A 19,641-nucleotide genomic window follows, 5' to 3' on the forward strand; every position below is an offset into this window, starting at 1 on the left:
CATGTGTCGGTGGGGGGTTAGATACCTAAGGAATCCACAATAATCATGGCTGCAGAGCTCACGTCAACAAAGCTAAACGCGGAGAATCATCTGCTACTGGTAATGCCTACCCAACATCATCAGGTTTGGGTTCAAATTATATATTAACTCCCTTCTCAACTCGTAGGACCAACCCCTCCTACGACTACCTCACGAACTTGCACGAAAGAATTTCAAGTCAGTTCAGCGGATTGTCGAACGGGAAAGGGAGTATATTCTCCCTTCACTGAAGGCAACTGCCAGTGTCTCGCGGTGTAATGGTCAAACACCGGATCAAACGCTCGCCGCTCTGGATGCTATGATATCCAGGATGCAAGGCCTGAAACGGAAAATGGAGAACTTGCAACAGGAAGAGAAAAATATTCATGGCCAGTCAAAAAAGCGTATACAGCATCTGGAAAACCTTCATCACATACATAGTTTGGCAGATGTCAAGTATGATCAGTGGTCGAGGGTCCGGTTAGATAGACTTGTGGCAGACTATATGCTGCGGTCGGGCTATACGGAAAGTGCCCGGCAACTGGCCCATGAGAAGGATGTCGAGGATCTCGTAGATCTCAATGTTTTCATCCAGTGCCAGCGGGTTGCTGAAAGCTTGCGCCGTGGAGAATCTAAGGATGCTCTGCAATGGTGCAATGAAAACAAAGCAGCGCTAAAGAAGAGCCAGGTTTGTGTCCGGGTTCACATAAATTACGAACTGGCTTACTGACATTCGATTGCAGCACAATTTGGAGTTTGAGCTACGTTTGCAGCAATATATTGAAATGGTAAGGACTGGTGACAAAGGGAAGCTTGTGGAAGCTATGGTACACGCAAAAAAATTCCTTAGCCCTTATATCGAATCGCAATCAACAGAAATTCATCGGGCGGCAGGCCTTTTAGCTTTCCCCCGGGACACAATTGCCGAGCCGTATAAGGTATTATATCATTGCCTAGATCGGTTTCTTCATAGACTCTAATAACGTATGACCAGTCGATGTACGCGCCTGATCGGTGGAGTTACCTTTCTGACCTCTTTGTTCGCACTCACCATGAACTCTTGTCGCTGCCGTCGCGCCCCTTACTACACATTGCTCTGTCTGCCGGGCTATCAGCTCTCAAGACACCATCTTGCCATTCGGCTTATACGTCTTCAAGCTCTAATTCTCTGTCCACTACGACGACGGTCTGTCCCATATGCTCAACTGAGTTACATGAGCTTGCGCGCAACATGCCCTACGCCCACCATACCAAAAGTTATGTCGAGACCGATCCGATTGTTCTACCAAATGGTCGAATTTATGGCCAACAGCGCTTGTTAGAAATGAGTAAAAAAGTTGGTTGCGTTGAAGTCGGCAAGGTCAAGGACCCTACAACCGGCGAAGTTTTTGGTGAGAATGAATTAAAAAAGGTTTACATCATGTAGCCATGGACCCGACTCTCGTCATTTTCACTCGCTCTCTTTTCGGGATGAACCGCAGACTGCATGGAATAAGAAGTTTCAGTTTCTCTAGCCTCTCAGTCACTATCATCACTAGTCCATGGTCTTGATCTCTTATTCCTCGAAGTTTTACCCCTCTTTGAGGATTGGAAATCCATCGTAGGCACTATTCGCTCTTCCTTTAGCTCAAATACATACATTCTAGCTTCCCTATCTTCTCCTCTCCAACCACCCCTTCCTCCATTTTTCGCTTCAATTTCGCCCAAGGTCCGAGCATGAGAGTATCCTCTGTAGGATGCCCACGGAAACCTAAAGCTAGTAACAACCCTTAGACCAGCATGCGCGCGAGGTCCTTGATGTTCCAAAGAGTGTACGGCTCTCCTTCGAATAGTGTGACTATGATCTGACCAGGCTCATTCCGGAGTCGTCTGTTCTCTTGTGCCATGTCTTTTTGCGAGCCCAGCATATCAGCGTTATCCTCATCATCTAAGTCAGATCCGCTTTCGGTGCTAAAGTCCCACCCATCCTCGTTTACATTGTCGCTCGTTTCGGGACGAGACGACAGCAGCGGTACGCAAGTTTTGAAAAACGAAACCAAAAGTTCTTGGTTGGCACGAACTTGTCGATTTACATCGGTAGACAAGCCTCCAACATGGGGAAAATTGAAGCAAATAATGTCCCATGGTCCACCTCTGGCTGAGGGGAGGGTTGCAGTGCCGCTGCTCTTCTTGGCGTCTTGCCATGCAGGGCGTTTACGTTCCTGGCGAGGGAGTCCGAAGCGTACTTCTTTCCCTCCTCCAGAAGCGTGACCAAGTTTCCGAGCGTCGACTGAAAAAAGGACGTTGGACCGGCGACGTTGTCTTGGTTTGTCTTGATCTAGTCCTTTTTCGCCCCCTCCTCCATGTCTCTCATAATCATCGTCAAGGTAGCATTCTTGGTTTTGACTTTGGTTTTGGCTCTCTAGTTCGATAACGATACTTGAGTTCGAGGTATTGTCTTTCCTCTTGGGGGCGCCACTAAGAATTCCACGAACATTTGGTTCGGCCTGGGGATACTTGCTGTACAATACTTCTTTAGAATCGTAGCATGTAGCCAAGACATTCTTGCAGCAATGCTGGTCAACTAAAGAGCGGGCAAAAGAGAAGTCACCTGCGCAGGCCATTAGTTGTGGAAGTATAAACACTACATTATTGTACAGCATGATGACAAACCCCTAAATAAATCCATGAGGGGGTGTACCATACCTTCTCCGACTAACAGAATTCGATCATTTCTCCTAAAGGGAATAATCGGCCGTTGACGCAAAGGGTTCTTCTTGCCAGCATTCTGTCTAGGTGAAGACGACGCTGAAGGAATAGTACTCGAAAGCTTGGAGAAGGTGTGCATTTTACGAGGTTTTTTTGGATTGCCACCTCCATGGCCAGTGTGCAATCGGGCCCTCTTCGACTTCGGCATGCTGTCTAGTGTCTGTAAGGTACACTGAGGTAGAAGATAGCCCGGCGGGCAGAGATTGATAATAGTCAACTTGACGCTTGTGCTGCACGAATTAGGCAGAGCGTTTGATTCGATCTGTTCCAAGAAGGGGCTGCTTGCAGACCCTGAAGACACACCGAGCTGCTAGATTTAGTTAGGGGTCTTGACGATTTTTAAAGAGCGCCTTACAAAGCGCCGGCCGGTTCCTTCCGGTCAATACTGACCTAACAATACATGCTGGTGTAGTTATTGTACCGGCAGGTTAAGTTAACGATAGGTCAGGAAAGGGTAAAGCTTGAGGAAATCAGAAGGGCAAAAAAAGTTCAGAAAAGTTCTACTCTCACCGAAGAAAAAATCGGACCCTCCCCGACTGGGAGTCGAACCCAGGTCTCCCGCGCTTGTTCTCTTATGAGATGACAAGCGGAAATCATGACCGTTAGACCATCGAGGATGACATAGATAACAGTTTTCATATATCTATCATATTCTCACAATAAAATAAATGTATCATTATACAGCTTCCCATGTACGGAGTGGATAACAAGCAGATAGTCGTATTGATGTTGGTGTTAGGGGGGCTGATATAAGTCATGAAGGGTCAGGTATTACAAAAATTCCTCATCCATACGCCATGTGTAAGGGCTCTGAATAAACGGAGATCTACATACAGTGAACACAACCCATATGAAACTGCTTCTGCCTCCCTGGGGGGTATGTTAAGTAGCTAGTTTCCAGAAAGTCATTGTTCATTTCTGGTATCTGTTTTAGGGTGGAGTATAGAGGATGGATGAGTAGGAGGATTACAGCAAATCTGAAGGGGGGGGAAGAAAACAATATAGAACAAGGCGACAGGGTACGAATGATTAAATAACTTCGCCTCTTGACTTGTAAAAGGGTATTTCACACAACTTCACCTGTTACATTAAGACACTACGCTAGCGTCAAGCTTTCCCATGATAGTATCATGGCTCTCATATGGTGGTTCATGTATACATAGATTTTACAGAGCACAAGGTCAGAGTCGCCTGATCACAATGCGAGGCCATCCATACCTAACGTAACCGGCAAGCGACCAGCCAGCTCTTGTATTCCATACAATTTGGCCCTTTTTAACACTCGAATAAATAATTATATATAACATATTATATGTAAAGTAGAAAAGTTAATATAATTGATAGTTTGGATTATATTAAAAAAATTACGGCTGTATTTTTGATATTTTGGATCTGTAGCTTAAAAAAGAAAAAAATTATTAAAAATTAGTCATAGACTTATATACCTACTTTTATAATATATTTTAAATTTTATATCTTCAATATTTTTGGTTGCTGAGATAGTTGAGTGTCAAAAATAGCCAATTTGTATAGAATACCAGAGGTGGCTGCTCGCTCGGGATGGCCACTTGCTCGTGGGTTACGTTAACACATAACCGACCGGATTACACATCTCGACATACGAGCCTAGACAGAGGAACTCGGAAAATCGTGCAGTAATGTTATCATCCAATATATTCTGCTTGCATCATCCTTAAAGAGCATCCACTACTGCGCCACAGCCAGTCAATAGCACGAGCTCGTCCCTGGAGAGAACTTTCAGCAAAGGATAATTTCTATAACCTCAGTAAAAGAAGATAAAGGTCCATATATACAGATTCCAACCCTGAAAGGAGGCAAAAAAGAGGCTTTTCTCTCGCTCAATGATCAAGACTCCTAGACATCTTATTGCACCCAAGATCGCAATAAATACCCCCCCTCTCCCCCCAAGCTTCTTCTCACACGAGATCTAGAACAAACCATGCCCCAACATTATAACATGTTACGTGCAACGAAATGCGCTGCCAGCGCATCAAAAAGAAATGATATGTGGAATTATCAGCACGGACATCAACGCCATAAATAGGTGAATGGGCAGCGATGAGGTCAGACGTGTTAAGAAACCAGACATGTTAAGTAGATTGTCGAGAAGAATGTAAGCACACCAAGCCAGCCCTCAAAGAACACCAACAACCGGAATACACCTAGACTGTAATGAAATGCATGTATCCATACAACGTACAAGTAATGTACTGACTCGTGGCGCCAAGGAACTAAGAACATGATCCGATATGAAAAAAGTACGGAAGGAGTTAACACTCCTACGCGTAATATAGCAGTTGTCACTTCAAGACCGCAGTGAATCCCTCATACTTTGACTGCTAGCGCTGACAAGTGGATTGGAAGTCGGCAAGACACCAGTCTTTGGCTTGGCGTTTTGCTTGATCTTGGCGATCGCATATACGATTCCACTGACGAAGCCTACAACAATAGCGGAAACACCGGGAAATGTTACCGGAGCATCAAAGAAAATCAACCCTGACAGAGCGATGGGCAATTTGTTGAGGGCTCCAACCATAGAATAAGTGGTTGAGGATGTCACGCGAACACACCAGGCTGAGGTGTAAGAGATAAATACCGAGGACAAACCAGACAGGATCATCGCAAACATGATGCTACTACGGTCGGTTGTAGGGAAGTTGCGGTTGATGTTAACGGAAGACCAGTCTTCCATCAAACCTGTAAGAACAACAAGGACAGGGATCGACAGCAAATTATTATAGAACATGGCTAAGGGGAAAGTCAGCAAAAGAAAACTTGCAACGATCACTATGAATGACCACATACTATCGAAGTCCTTGAAATTGGTTAACTTGATTCTCTTGCGCATTCCTAGGACATAGGATGATGTGCAGAGACAGTTAATCAACATCCATATGTATCCAGCATTGAGTGTTGAGACTTGGGCGCTCGTATCTCCACTGCTCTCAACAGCATGCTTGATGTCGGCCCATGCAGCAATGATGGAACTGAGTACCATGAGTCCAAAGGAGAACAAGGTAAGGCCGGTAACGGAGCCACCAAACCAGAGGACCTCCCCGTAGGCAATGAGGATGATTGTTAGGTTCTTGAAGATAGTGTATACCGGGATAGAGAGGAACTGAAGCGCTTTGGAGCCAGTGTAAATCATTCCAATGAGAAGCAAACTGATAGGGAACCCTTATTGTACAACACAGATTAGTTCATTCAATAAGTGTCACAGGAAGCATTTAGAAGTACTTACACTTCTTTGCTTCATCTGCACTGAAGTCACGGTACGTGATAATACCGCAAAATTTGCACGTCTGGATCGCAATAATACAAACAATGGACTGAGTTACAGGAAAAGAGGGTCAGTGCAAATCCGAATTTAAACCCTACGTTCGCGGTGGCTTCAGTTTCTTGGTATCATACCTGAACGCAGAGAAGAAAGAAGTTGAGATTAAAGTCCAACCCAGAAAGAACATATTTGTTCATGACAGTCATCAAAATTGACGATCCACAATATGCCAATACAGGCAGGAAAGGGTTGTTGGAGAGCGAACTGGAAGGGACACTTCTAGGCTGAGGCGGCGCAGCAGCTTCGAAATTCTTGCTCCCCTGATCTATTTTATCCATCTCGATTGTATAATCATCGGTCTTCTTGCCTTCCGCCATATTATCAAATATACTGATCACCCCGAAGCAGGAGTGACTATGACGATAACGGTGAAATGGGGCGACAACAATAAAATCAAGGTAAGGCTGAAACTGCGAAGTAGAGCCGTTGTTGGCACGGGAAGTGGCGAGGCAAAGGCAGGTTTCCGAGAGTCAAGGGAGATTATCAAGTGTACCTAAAGACTGATGACAAGGAGTGTGGGGACAATAGAATCAAACCCAAAGCATAAACGAGACAACAGAAAAGCAGGTCGGCGGAGGGAGGTAGAGGGAGAGAAAGACGCAGAAGCTGAAGAGACAAGTGAAAGAAATAAAGAAAGAAAGAAAGGAAGGAAGGACTTTGGGCCGGAAGCGGCAACTTCTCATGTAATGTATGTACCTATACTTGAGAATACAACGGAAGAAGTAAGTATGGAATATGCACACATACTAGTATTTACCAGACAATGCAGGCGCCGCGCAGACTAATGTATTTCCTTTTCCGAAATTTCTTATTACTGAAAAGGGAAAGGAGATAATAAACATGAAGGAAAAGGGGCGTTAGCCATTCTGATGAGATTGCTTAAATACAAGGGGAGCTGGTACTGTACCAGTAGAACTCGATACCAGTACACAAGAATTACAACTGCCACCCACCCCTCCTGAGAGAATTATCTTTACACTGCATTGTATCCAATTAGCACATTGCCACTCCCGCAATGCAGTGAAGAGTGAAATGCCAATTCGCCCTTTTCGAACCTTGAATACCAATACTTCCACCCCGGCATTGGGTTTACACCTTACCCCGGAACCGGAGCAGCTTACACGACCCCTCCGCCCGCCGCGAGAGAAAACGCAGCTATCGATTGTCCTCTACAGACCTAACTCATTCTATTAATCTCTCTGGGCAGTCGTCGTGCGGAAAAATTTCTCTCTGCAATTCCACCACGGGTTTCGCGATGACCCAAAACATTGAGCCCAAACACTCCGTAAGAGACCAAGAGGATGAGATCGACGACGATGATTTGTTGAAGGCCTTGGAGAACGAAGATGACTCTGACTATCGGGCCCGACGTATCGAACAACTCAACGCCGAGCTTGCATCCGCCCAAAACAACCGGTCAATGGGCTCTGGCCCTGGCCAAACGACAATCATCCAAGATAGCCTATACCCAACTCTTGAAAGTGACCAGATATTGCTCAACTTCACAACGGATACGCATCGGTGTGTGATCCATTTTGCACACCCTGATTTCGCACGCTGTGGCACCATGGATGAACATATGCGGGCTTTAGCAACACGGCATTACGATGTGCGCTTTGCCCGCGTTGATGTTAGGGATACTCCGTTCGTGGTGGAAAAGCTGAAGATACGCGTTCTCCCTTGTGTGATCGGGTTTAAAGATGGAATTGCTGCTGAGCGTATAGTCGGCTTTGAAGGCCTTGCTTTGGGCGGGCGTGATGGGACCGACAGCTTCAGCACGGCAACTCTTGAAAAGAGGCTGTTATGGAAAGGAGTTCTAGTGCAGGCGAAGATTAATGATGGTAATGATGACTCCAGTTTATCTGATGCAGATGACGAGGTTGAGGACGACGGCAAACGACGAACTCATGGAAAAGGGGCCATCCGCGGCGGGGGGGCACGGTATAGCAGGGACGACGAAGATGACGATTGGGATTGAAAAGGGGTAATTACTGCCGTCTAACCCTTATATTCACGAGATCTTATGCCACAATATGCGCGGAGCTTCTAGCATAGAGCATAAGGCCCAGGATCTGTTTGTTGAGACATATAGCTTTGTTGTGGCTGATCGCTGGGTGCACAGTTAACAAATGGCTGTCCTGAAATTGAAACGAGGTGCTGTAGGTTTCACGTTCTCCCAGCCCTTGACCACTTAGACAGCCTTCCACTAAGTATTGGAAACCACATTTCGAATGGAACGGGTATAATAATCACTGTAGTCGCATAGGTATGAGCTTGCTTGCTTGCAAGTATGGAAATGAACAGATTGCATAGCATTTTCAGTTGCTGTGGCTGATGCCAGAGAACTAAACCTGTTGTGAACTAACGCTGTTTTTCTAAGGTTGCTGAAAAACCTGGCCAAGCCTTGAACGATGACCCTACTATCAATGCAAAGTACAATTTATCGGATCACACGTGTCTATTTCCTTGAAAAGTATAGGGCAAAAAAAAAAAAAGAAAAGAAAAGAAAAGGAAAGAAAAGGAAAAAGAAAACTTATACTGAATGAATATCGAGCTAAAGTTACAGGTAGTACGAGTGGAACAAATCGCGAGAGACCATACCAAGCGAAGAAAAAAGTAAGACGCTTCTATAACGTAGAAGAATGTCACAAGAACCACAGAATATTAGAGTTAGGATTTATACAAGGCTCTCAGCACGGTCTCCACAAAACATTCATCAGTTCGACATTGGCGTTTGGCAGTTTGAGCAGGACGAAAAAGGAGAACATATTGCTTATCCGGGTGTTCATGATGGGGATAAAAGGAAGCATGAAAAAAGACGTTAATGAAAGATATCGAATCAGGCTTAGATAGCCACGTTTCTCATTTCGCCCAAGATCTCCGCGTCCAAGGCAGTGCCAGGAGATCCATGGGTCGGCTCCTGCTTTTGCATCTTCTCAGTCTCCGGCTGTTTTTGCTCAACACCTTTGCCAACAACACCTTCGGCCTCTTTACCCACATGTGTCGACACTTCCATCAGATCTTCGCTTTGTGCTTTCTTTGTATCATCACTTTTTATGACGTCCTCTGACAGGTCGCTATCCGCATTTGTGTGTACAGGACTTGGAGCCTCTTCCGTGACGCGAGCAAGAGGGCTGGATATACCAAACTGCGTCTTGGGACTTTGAGTAGATCCGCGATTGGGAAAGCGGTGAGGCGATCTCCCACGTTCTTCACTAGGGGTTGGGCTCCCATAAGGGGACTCCTTTCCAGACTTACTACCGGTATTCAATCCAAGACCGTTAGGGCCCTTGCGACGTGGTGGCCTCCGACCAAACTTCTGATCTGTACGCCAGCGTAGAATTTCCATGTAGGGAGGCTCAACATTCTGGGCCTTGAATTCCAATAGTTTGAGTTCATTCGTCTCTTCATCCACAGAAACCTTGCCGCTGCAGAGGTCATCGGCCACAACTGCTAGGAAAGAGGCCCAAGACCGGGCGATAACGTATTTGCAGTCATAATCCCGACCGAATATAATGACTTGGCCCCACTTCCCTGCAGGTCCCGGTGCAAGATCGATTGCAATACAATTTCCACCCCAGTCACGAGCCATAGGAATCCAAGCAGGATGGGCATACGCTTTCTGAACGGCACCGGAGGGCTGGGAGTCTTGTCGCTCGAGAAGATCCTGTCTCCACAACGGATTTGACCCTGTAGTAGGAGCTGGAGGGGCAGCCGAAGAAGAGCCTGCTGCAGCTTTGGGAGAAATATTGATAATGCCGGATGAGCTGAGGAATTCATCATTGACAGTTCGCCAGTTCTTCCATTCCTGGACTATCTCTTCGCAGTCCAGAAGCATACATCCAAAAACCACACCGGTGGGCAAGCCCGGACGCTCCTGTCCGTCATGAGCCATCAAAGATTCCCGAACCTCCAACGGTAGGCTACAGTCCAAGTCATGCTCCAACTCATTGATATCATTCTGAGTACAACCTTCGCAAAGATTGTCGTAAAGCTCCTCGTAGTTATTCTCTAGCCATCGCTCGATCTTTCTCCATGAATGAGTGACTGGGGGGGGTGGCGGCGCGCCATCATGGAAACTTTGCATTTGGATCTCTGCCGCCCCATCCACTCCGGGGTCGGTCGAGCGTCGCTTCTGGGAGGAGAGCGATCGCATGCCGGGCGAGTAAGGACGAGTAGGGGAGCCAATTCCAGTAGGGGAGCCGGTCCAACCGTTAGATGTCGTTGCGCCTTTGGGCTGGTCATCCTCGTAGGTCTCCGTCAGGTCAGGTCGCGACTCAATGGCGCTTGTTGCAATCGATGTAAGAGGCTCATGGCGACTCTGGCTGAGAGGAACATGTTTACCTGTTCGATAAGGAGAGTCGTGGGATGCATGCCGATCATAAGAAGTCATTGTATGCCAAAAGGAACGCCATGCCGAAGTAATTCTGTTGTCGAGTTAGAGGCGGGCATTCACCCTGGGCCCGGGGGAGGGGGGCCAGGTCTCTCTGCGATCGAAAGAGATACTCACGGATTCGCCATGATGAAAACTTTAGTAAAATGAGGGCAGACTGATCTCAAAAAGAATCTACTCCTCCCGAGTTTTTATGAGTACCAAACACTGGTCATTGGATAATTGTGGAGTTCGTGGCCAGGAGTGGAAGGGAAGGGACGGGAACAGGAGGAAAGGGAGACAATGTTGAATGTTGAATGTTTCCAGCAGAGGGTACGAGGGCCGAAAGTAGGAGTAGATAACCAGGTGGAAGGATAGTGAGGGAAGTTCGGAATGTCGTATGGGGGGTGCTGGTTCGAAGGCCAGAGAAAAAGTGTGTTTTTAGAGAAAAAGAGAAGAAGGGCGTAAAAAAAAACAGAGAGGGAGGGAGGGAGATTCTATCCAAGGGAGAGATGGGATTGTGATAATGGGCAATGACCGCTCTCAACTCTCAACTATCCTGAAGAACAGACTATTAATGGTGGTATTTCTTGTTCACGTCCGGGCTGTTTTTGTTTCTGCTTCTCCCTCTTATACTTATTCGTCCTTCTCTTGTTCCTCTTTTCCTTGGGGGAGATCCTCTTGGTTAGTGTTGTTAGTGGGTTGGCGCGACGATGGCATCCACGATTCGTTCCTCGACCCCTGGAAGGAGCCCGGAACCAGGGATGGAGCGTTTCCATAACATACGGTAGTACGGTAATTTATGAAATCGAAAAAATTAATATCCGAAGTATGTATGTATGTACCTTTGTACATACCTGACAGGTATAACAATGTACGTATGTACATACATACGTACAGTACATCATTATACTAAAGTACACATGTATTATGTGTATATACAATGCACACAGTAGGTATTGTTTAGGTCTGGTGCACCTTATTTTACAATGCTTGATCTCGATACCTACTGTACAGTATATCTGTCTGTATGTACGTAGCAGACTCTACCACATATATATACCATTCTGCCACTGTGCAGTGGCTTTGAAGCCTTCTACTCTCTCATAAATGGTCAGGAAGGGCACAGTTTGGGAAGGAGTCCAGGGGCCAAATAAATGTGCTAAAATACTATCGTAGTATTCTGTAGTGTAACAAGTTATTCACCTGTGCAATATACATTGTACTATACTATATTCTGTATAACCTTCCAGCACATGGACTTCTCTATATTCTTTTTCATTAACATGAACTATTCCATCTTGCCCGGTCATAACAGGACAGATCCAATCCATTGGGCTGTATATAAGCTAAGTACAGAAGAATACTCACTGATTATTGTCACAGTGGTCTTGCAGAATCTGGAATCACTTGATTTCATTGAGTTTATCGGTTTGCCCTTTCTCTCACTCTTCCTCACACCCAGATATATGTTCTCCTCTCTTTCTCTCTCTATGCGCGCGCGTGTGTGTTAGATTTTGTGGTTTTATTGATTATAAAGGAAAAGTGTTTAATAGTTTCTATATACACTGCATTCTACATTTCCTATTGTAGAACCTGCAAGTTTCTATAGTTCCATTCGTGATTGCTCTTGGAATTCAGGGAATACTAGGAATATCTCCTGTCAAGAGACTTGCAGATTCATACTGCCATATAGAGTACTCTGTAGATTTATGTACTATTCTAATAATTACAGATATCTTGAGTTAAAGGTCTGTGCCACCTATTCTTATGTATGGCGCGTACCTTTAGTATAGGTATAGTACTACTGTGTACGGTGGTATAATCATACAGTATCGTCGCCACAAGTTACAAATTTGACGGCTCGAAAAGCCAACAGTGGATCTACATACAGTGCAATGGAGATCTAGTACTAGGTGTACTTGAAGCGGTGGCGTTCTAGTTAAATACCAATTTAACGATTCTTTTACAATGCCATACGAGTAAAGGAATATTTACCCCAGTGAATTGACTGTGGCAACAGTTTTGCCTGCAGTATGTCATTCAAGGTGCAGAAGCGCAGTCAGGGCACTTTGTCACCGCATGTTACCAGTTCTTTGTCCCAAGAATAACTATGTATATTGTGGGATAAACCTGAGTAACTGTCCAAACAAACCTCCACGAAGGTAATGAAATCCTTAGTTTTGAGGTCGTAACTTGCCGTACAGAGTGGGGACGACCGGTGGTGCCTAGTCTCCGGCGCTACTCTGCACAGTTTGACCCGTTTTGCAGTTGACCTTGTATTCGAGTTCTGGACTGTCACCTGTCCCTTTCCTGGATTCTGATAATCTCTACCTGGTACATCTCTGAATACACATAATTGCTGGTGGGTGTCAGTGTGTAAGACTATCTCCAAGCCCACACTGCAAGTGGATTTGCAGTGACTACAATGCCTTCATGAGGTTCCTACCCATTTTTTAATGTTCGAGGCTAGCATAAAGCGTGTCATTCGATGATCTAAAGAGCAAGATAAACCAGTAGTTCGGATAGTTTCGTGGTAACGAATGCATAGGTATTCAGAACGAGAGTAGAGGTGTCATATAGACACGGAGACTGAGGTATTGAACGTAAGATCAGGGAAAAGGAAAACCAAACAATAAAATGGACGAAGAAAGCTTAAACCATGAGAAAGTCATCCCTGGACTAGACATTGTAAATGTGATAAGAGACAGGTGTGGCATCAGATGAAAAGCATAAAAAAGCTATCAGGGGGAAAGAAAGAAAAAGAGATTAAAGTTGGCACCGACAGCTAAACGAGTGACATCAGGGGTCCCTGATCAGTCATCCAACAATATCCCAAGCAAACACACTCCGAGAAAGAGCACTGATAAAGGCAACCGGACTCCGCGTTCGATACAAATGAAGGGTATAAAGACGGCCCGCTGAAGGACCAATAAACCCATCAACCTATCAATTATAACAATGACCACGACTAGCGTGAACCGCGGAAAGAACACTGAGAATCTTGGTCATAGACGATGAGAGACTGCTACCGAAAACATTAGACTAGATGAAAGAACCTCAGGGTTCATGACATGATGTCATTCAGCATGGAAATGAAACTTGAAAAACGGAGCATCGATTGCTACGCACAAATGCAATGCAGAATGCCAGAAAGCGTAAACGACGAAAGCAAAAGAAGGGATATGATATTACGCATATGAACTCTGAATACCGCTAGACGATAGGCCTGGGTTCACATCAAGCTTCAGAATTCTCCGCAGATCGTCTTCCATTTTCTTAGTGTCGAGGGCCTTGGTGGACGTGTTTGAGACTCGCAACGTAGGTGACTGGTGAACTGGCGGATAATTTGGACTCTGAACGGGATCGATGGCGAATTTAGTCTGATTGTACACTGGAGAAGAATATGTTTCTCCTGAGACGTTTACCATGTTCCCTGGGATTGATGAAAGAGCCCCTTTCTTGGAAGCCGAGGTTTGACCCTGCGAGAGCTGAGAGTTGATAGTGCATGAATTGGAAAATGACGACTGCCATCCGTTCCCGACCGTTGATTGATTCTGCCCGGGCAGCACGTTGCTATAAAGAGCTACTGAGGGGCCAGAGGCTGTCCTGGGTGCAGTCGCAAAATAAGGCACACTGCCAGTGGGGGTAGACTGCTCGTTGACACCGTTGGTTTGAATAGAGGATGATTTTGACACATACGAGGGCCTCTGGGGACGTGGGTTGAGTAACAAATCCTTCAGGGCCTCGGTTTTGGCTCTTCGTTGCTCCTCATCAAGTTCTACCACAGAGTGAGAGGGAAAACTGGCGGATCGCAATGCATCCATGCGATCTTTGTAAGATGCAGCAAATGAGGGTCCTATCTGCGACTTGTGGGGGGCCAGATAGTCGCCCAACGGCAATAACCCTTCTGTAGAGCCATTGGGTTTGCGTTGCGGCAGAGTCCTGGAATCCGTGTGTGGGGAGCGAATCCTAATGCTTGCCTCGGGACTACACTGTGGCTGAGAATTTCTAGCTTCAACTGCAGCTTTAAAAAGGAAATCCAAGGGTGTTGGCTGCGGTTCTTCGGTTTGGAACTGTGGGCGTGGCCTCAGCTTTGAAGGCGTCGCCTCATATTCTGGCCCAGTTTCGTATTTATCGCCATCTGCTTCTATTGCCGGGGCAAGATCGGGATCCGGTATCGACTTCGAGAAAAAGCTTGGGATTGGAAGGGAAGAGGGAGCTGGGGAGGCATGGAACGTCGGGCCGGCATAGTGAGGGCTGTCTTTTAACTGAGGCGTGGTGATATTGTTAGAATATGAAGATGTGCGGCGGTGACCGGTTCTTTGCGCCGGTGAAACCTTAGATAGATCTCGTGGCTTCTTGGTAGATCGGCCACTTTTCTTCTTAGATAGATTGGCAGAGGAATCAGTAGCTGTTCCTCCTGGGCTCATGTTCCTCGGAGGCGATGAGGGAGGAGTCGTTAACAGAGTAGCCCTTTGTGTAGTCGGCGTCGCATTTCGTTTTGGGTTGCGCCGGTTGTTCCGAGGGCCTTTTGGTGTTGGAGTCGGCGATAGATTCGACATTGTGACTGGTTGGCTTAAAGATAGGTAGTCAGAGAAGCTTGCAAGAGGGAAAGGAAATGTTGTATTCTCAAAAGGAAAAAGGAAAAGAGGAAGAAGAAAATGATAATAGTTGACAGCGCAAAATATATAGGGTCGAATAGGCTGCAGTACTGCCCAGCAGTCTGTTCTGATCACGTTAACGCCGGTTGTGGATAAGGACAATAAGATCAGTCATGGAGCGCCGATAGCACTGTAAGAGCCTAATTTGTATTTGAATGATAACAAATCGGTTCAAGAGGCGCGAATGCGTCTATTACTGGAATCAAATAATAAACAACGAAAGAAGGATGCCAAAACTCCTAGGCATGCTTGTTTCTAGACAGGCAAATAATAGAGAGAGTGGAAGAAAAGCAGAGGGGCATTATCCCAGGACTTCGATGTTGTGATGTGATGAGGTAGTTGAAAATGGACATTGGGAGGGCGGCTGGGGCATTGAAGGCGGGGATCGGTTATGACTAACGGCTAAGGCGGCGAGAGTGCAACGCCTCAACCTCGCTCTGCCCAACCAAGGTGCAAACAAAACAAAAAGCCCAGGTGTACTGTGTGGAAGGAGGACTTCAAAGGACCAACTTACTTTCGCTCATCTGTTATTTTCTTTTCTCAAACACTATACAAGGTGCGTATCAAGCCTTAAAGAAGAATATTTATATCACTTAGCCTTCAGAATCTATCAACTTACATACGTCACCTAGCCGTCTTCACCGCAACATCTGGCTATCGCAAGTCATTTCTCTACTACGTAATCGGCATACATCCGTGCCCTCCAGGCATTCCTGCTCTGAGCTGTTAGGCACTTACAGCAGTTCTGTCACAATAGACAGGCCAAGGAAGCTAGGGCAATCAGTCAGATATTTAAAATGGCGGATGTGGAGATGAAAGAAGCTTCTGCTGGTACTTCGGCCAAGGGAAAGGGAGTATCTAAGGCTTCCGAAGGTGCGAGTGATGGCAAAAAGAAGTTCGAAGTCAAGAAATGGAATGCGGTGGCCCTTTGGGCGTGGGATATCGTTGTCGATAATTGTGCCATTTGCCGGAATCATATCATGGACTTGTGTATGACCCTGTCCTTTGCCACAGCAGAAGTTAAAACTAAGCATAAGAGTTTTAGGTATCGAGTGTCAAGCAAACCAAGGCTCATCTACGACCGAGGAGTGTACAGTTGCCTGGGGGATTTGCAACGTGCGTCCAGATATTCCAAGCTTCTTGACAAACTTAAGATTAACCCAACTGTTTTCCTTTAGCACGCGTTTCATTTCCACTGCATATCCCGTTGGCTGAAAACTCGCCAGGTCTGTCCCTTGGATAACCGAGACTGGGAATTTCAGAAGTATGGTCGGTAAACGCAGTTCTATAGAGGATCTTCTGATTGCTGAAGCCACCTACATGGTGCCATAAATTTTTATAAGCAAGAGACGGGCAACAAATGGTCTGGATGGCGTTCGGGTTTGATTTTCACACCTTTGTGGTGGTTACTATGATGATAAATGCGGCTCCTTGGTTGTGTAGAGATAAATAGTTCGACTCAATACCTTCTGGGTCGATCTCTCCTGTATCATGCTTGTACTTCATGCCCCTTTAGTTCCATCTACCATGATCCGTGCGCCACCGGCATTTCCTGCTAACGAAACAAGCCATTTCTCAGGGTTCTTATTGTATATAGGCCAAGGAGGGATGACAGCCAGTGCGGTTACCAGTGTACCTGCCAAGCTGACCCAGAGTGTGAGATGTATGTCCCGGCAGATATATCCGGCGAAGAAAGCAACAACCTTGACACGACGAGCGTAAGCGAATCAAACCAACTATCAATGCAGACTATATTTGGCGATAGAAAGATCAGAAATGGACTAGCACTTTACCCCAGATATAATTAATAGAGCCGTAGACAATATTTCAGCTATGCGCTGGCCGTGAAAGTCCTATCCATGTAAAATTGTCTGGTTACCATCTTATACAAATGATTGGTGGTAGTGACAAACATACTATCTGGCCTTCGAAGATATTCTGGACAGATGCAAGAAAATCATCCATAGCGAAAGAGTGTCTGGGAAGTGTTTTGGTTGTCTTTCTTTCTTTCTTTCCTTTGTCCCCTAGAGAAAAGGATAGAGGTAAAAATAGAAAAAGGGCAAACACCAAGGCAAATAATAACTATGAATGTTGAAGGTGACTGTTGGAATCCCTTGGTAAAGAGCCGTAACGTGCTCATGGAGTAGGCGGAGATTAACCAATTCGGCCTTTACCGCCTTGGCCAAGGTGTCAAACTGGCATGACCAATTTGGTGCATTTCAATGGGGCCGGGCAGAATGTTTTAGTGAGAGGAATTAGAAAGTGAAAGCGAGAAACTACTAAAAGTAAAAGGGTAAGGTTATAATAAAAGAGAAAAAAAAGGTCAAGGGCAAAAACGGCGCAGCCTCAACTTCACTTTATACTTCTCTAAGAACCCTACTTATAAATTTTGTTAAAATATGCTAACTTCACCCACCCCTTACCAACACGGCGGACGAAAGAACCACTTTGAAGGAATCCCATTTTAGAACGTAGACATGGTTAAAGTAACGGATTATTTTATTTTTCACCGCTAATTATCCCTATGTAGGGAGCACATTTGATGAAAGATAGGCAATGGTGTTAATAATGGACTGTAGCCCCATCCTGGGCAGGTTCAAGGAGCTTCCATTGGCAGGTTATATTATTGGAAGCAAAGTTAGCAATGATCCGTTCTGCGATCTCAGTGAACCTATCAGTAGCCAAAGCTAATATTGTTGGCCCTGCTCCCGATAGGCATATTCCAAGCAGACCTGGCTGCGTGCTCGGGTTCATGGATTTGAGTATTTCCGTTAGACCTGGGATAAGGGTCTTCCGGTACGGCTGATGAACCTTGTCTTGCATGGCTAGATAGATCATGTCTGGATCGGGAGGAGACGTGCCCAATGCTGCAGGGAGTAAGGCAGCGCGCTGCAAGTTGAACACCTATGGAGGATACGTTAGTTCTTAGGAGCTTGTCTATTGTCCGACCAAATGGGAAGAAAGAGCTTACAACATCTGCTCTTGAATAGGCAGTGGGTAGGACACATCGCGCGTTGGCGGTTGGCACCACAAAATCTGGGATGATTGCAATGGCCTTAATTTCCTTAGCCCACTGAAACTTCCTATAGTGGCCGATACCAAGTGGAGGCTCCGGAGGCCGTATGCCAGTATCGATACCCCCGGCCGGGGCGGGTAAAACTTCACTCAGTGGAATTTCTATGCGGGCTATATCCTCAGGCTTGAGTTCGTTCAAGTAAGTTCCGACGAAGCCTCCAAAGAGAGAAGCAGCGACATTGTCCGGGTGCCGCTCTGTTGAGGAGTAAGTCAATCAGTCGAGGAGCTAACGGCAATAAGACGATCCAATTTTCATATGGAGGGGTCGGCTTGCAAGACCGTCACAAGGGATCATCTACTCAGTTAAAGGCCAAACTTACCGATCATTAAGCAATAATCTAGTAGCCGTTCCTTGCTCAAACCAAGGCGGCCTACTTCGTTGCCCAACATCACACCCGCCACCACTGCAGTACCAGACGAACCGAGACCCCGACCCAGAGGAATAGGATTTACAATATGGACATGGGTCTCCGCGGGGAACGCTCTCTGATCATGGCACCGAAGTACATACAGAGCTACACGGGTGATCAGGTTCACCTCCGGATCCAGACTGATCTCCTCCGTGCTGTTGCTTTGATCATCATACGTGACGACACAATTCAGAGGAGGTTGTGAGGCTTTTGCGGAATCAATAGTGACATGAAGTTCAAGGTGGAGCGACAATGCCAGACCGATCACATCAAATCCAGGACCAATGTTGGCAGATGAACAGGGCGTTTTGATAACAAATGAGGAAGAAGTCATGGTGGGAAAAATATTTGTGTGAAGGATCTCTCTCTCTCTTTCTGTCTTACTCTCCCACTCACTTATTTCTGTTCCGTGCTGTTCTTTTCTCTTTTCCTTTCCCCCACTTGGCTGGACGAAGGGTTTGCACACTCAATTCAATCAACCGTAAAAGATTTATACAACAAAATGAAGAAATGGGTTAATATGTTATGTCAACCCGATTCAAAGCACTGTTCTTTTCTGAGTATTTAAATATGTATGTAATTGGAATGATATCTGCCACTGGTGGGGAGTATGACTCTTTCAATCGCGTTCTTGGCATGCCCCAAGGAAAAAATTATTTATTCGCCGATTTCGGGACAGTAGAAGGAGGTCCTCCGTAAGGCTCGGGGCTGTCGATTACACTCGTTGGGCATAACTAAAGCCAAGCTATACAACTATACCCCTTCGGACTAGATCTAGATTATGTATCCTAACCAACACAGTAGATTCCAATCAGAGCTGACCGATATTCAACACCCAACGATCCATCCCATGAGCTGCACGTCATGCAGGACAACGGTACACCAATCAAATGATATCTACCCTTATTTCAAACCCCTAAACAAATAATCTTCAAGACGCACACGCTGGAAATGCTCATTTCAATATCGAGACTTCATTCAGCACAGGGTACAGGT

General features: G+C 45.9%; 8 protein-coding genes across 8 annotated transcripts; 3 read left to right on the forward strand and 5 right to left on the reverse strand.

Moving 5' to 3' along the window:
- Nucleotides 1-45: 45 nt before the first annotated feature.
- On the forward strand, nt 46-1,444 carry ABOM_008272 (protein fyv10; the record flags this gene model as incomplete). Its single annotated transcript, XM_022535401.1, has 4 exons — nt 46-99; nt 167-706; nt 762-956; nt 1,013-1,444. The coding sequence occupies 4 exons, from the start codon at nt 46-48 to the stop codon at nt 1,442-1,444; spliced, it is 1,221 nt and encodes a 406-aa protein (XP_022386139.1).
- Nucleotides 1,445-1,787: 343 nt separating this feature from the next.
- ABOM_008273 (25S rRNA (uracil2634-N3)-methyltransferase) lies at nt 1,788-2,914 on the reverse strand (the record flags this gene model as incomplete). Its single annotated transcript, XM_022535402.1, has 2 exons — nt 1,788-2,608; nt 2,704-2,914. 2 exons carry the CDS (start codon nt 2,912-2,914, stop codon nt 1,788-1,790), a joined length of 1,032 nt encoding a protein of 343 aa, XP_022386140.1.
- Nucleotides 2,915-5,092: 2,178 nt separating this feature from the next.
- On the reverse strand, nt 5,093-6,441 carry gmtA (GDP-mannose transporter; the record flags this gene model as incomplete). The annotated part of the gene is made up of 4 exons (XM_022535403.1): nt 5,093-5,535; nt 5,593-5,964; nt 6,029-6,116; nt 6,199-6,441. 4 exons carry the CDS (start codon nt 6,439-6,441, stop codon nt 5,093-5,095), a joined length of 1,146 nt encoding a protein of 381 aa, XP_022386170.1.
- Nucleotides 6,442-7,379: 938 nt separating this feature from the next.
- ABOM_008275 (thioredoxin domain-containing protein) lies at nt 7,380-8,102 on the forward strand (the record flags this gene model as incomplete). Its single annotated transcript, XM_022535404.1, has 1 exon — nt 7,380-8,102. The coding sequence occupies one exon, from the start codon at nt 7,380-7,382 to the stop codon at nt 8,100-8,102; it is 723 nt and encodes a 240-aa protein (XP_022386171.1).
- Nucleotides 8,103-8,969: 867 nt separating this feature from the next.
- On the reverse strand, nt 8,970-10,517 carry ABOM_008276 (SMI1/KNR4 family protein; the record flags this gene model as incomplete). Its single annotated transcript, XM_022535405.1, has 1 exon — nt 8,970-10,517. One exon carries the CDS (start codon nt 10,515-10,517, stop codon nt 8,970-8,972), a length of 1,548 nt encoding a protein of 515 aa, XP_022386172.1.
- Nucleotides 10,518-13,687: 3,170 nt separating this feature from the next.
- ABOM_008277 (uncharacterized protein) lies at nt 13,688-15,061 on the reverse strand (the record flags this gene model as incomplete). The annotated part of the gene is made up of 1 exon (XM_022535406.1): nt 13,688-15,061. The coding sequence occupies one exon, from the start codon at nt 15,059-15,061 to the stop codon at nt 13,688-13,690; it is 1,374 nt and encodes a 457-aa protein (XP_022386173.1).
- An 896-nt stretch (nt 15,062-15,957) lies between these two features.
- On the forward strand, nt 15,958-16,437 carry ABOM_008278 (SCF ubiquitin ligase complex subunit HRT1; the record flags this gene model as incomplete). Its single annotated transcript, XM_022535407.1, has 3 exons — nt 15,958-16,150; nt 16,206-16,276; nt 16,339-16,437. The coding sequence occupies 3 exons, from the start codon at nt 15,958-15,960 to the stop codon at nt 16,435-16,437; spliced, it is 363 nt and encodes a 120-aa protein (XP_022386135.1).
- Nucleotides 16,438-17,722: 1,285 nt separating this feature from the next.
- ABOM_008279 (homoserine kinase) lies at nt 17,723-18,979 on the reverse strand (the record flags this gene model as incomplete). Its single annotated transcript, XM_022535408.1, has 3 exons — nt 17,723-18,064; nt 18,132-18,430; nt 18,556-18,979. 3 exons carry the CDS (start codon nt 18,977-18,979, stop codon nt 17,723-17,725), a joined length of 1,065 nt encoding a protein of 354 aa, XP_022386153.1.
- Nucleotides 18,980-19,641: the final 662 nt, after the last annotated feature.

Source organism: Aspergillus bombycis, assembly GCF_001792695.1.
Source record: "Aspergillus bombycis strain NRRL26010 chromosome Unknown contig00089, whole genome shotgun sequence".
In the NCBI taxonomy this organism is placed as follows: domain Eukaryota; kingdom Fungi; phylum Ascomycota; class Eurotiomycetes; order Eurotiales; family Aspergillaceae; genus Aspergillus; species Aspergillus bombycis.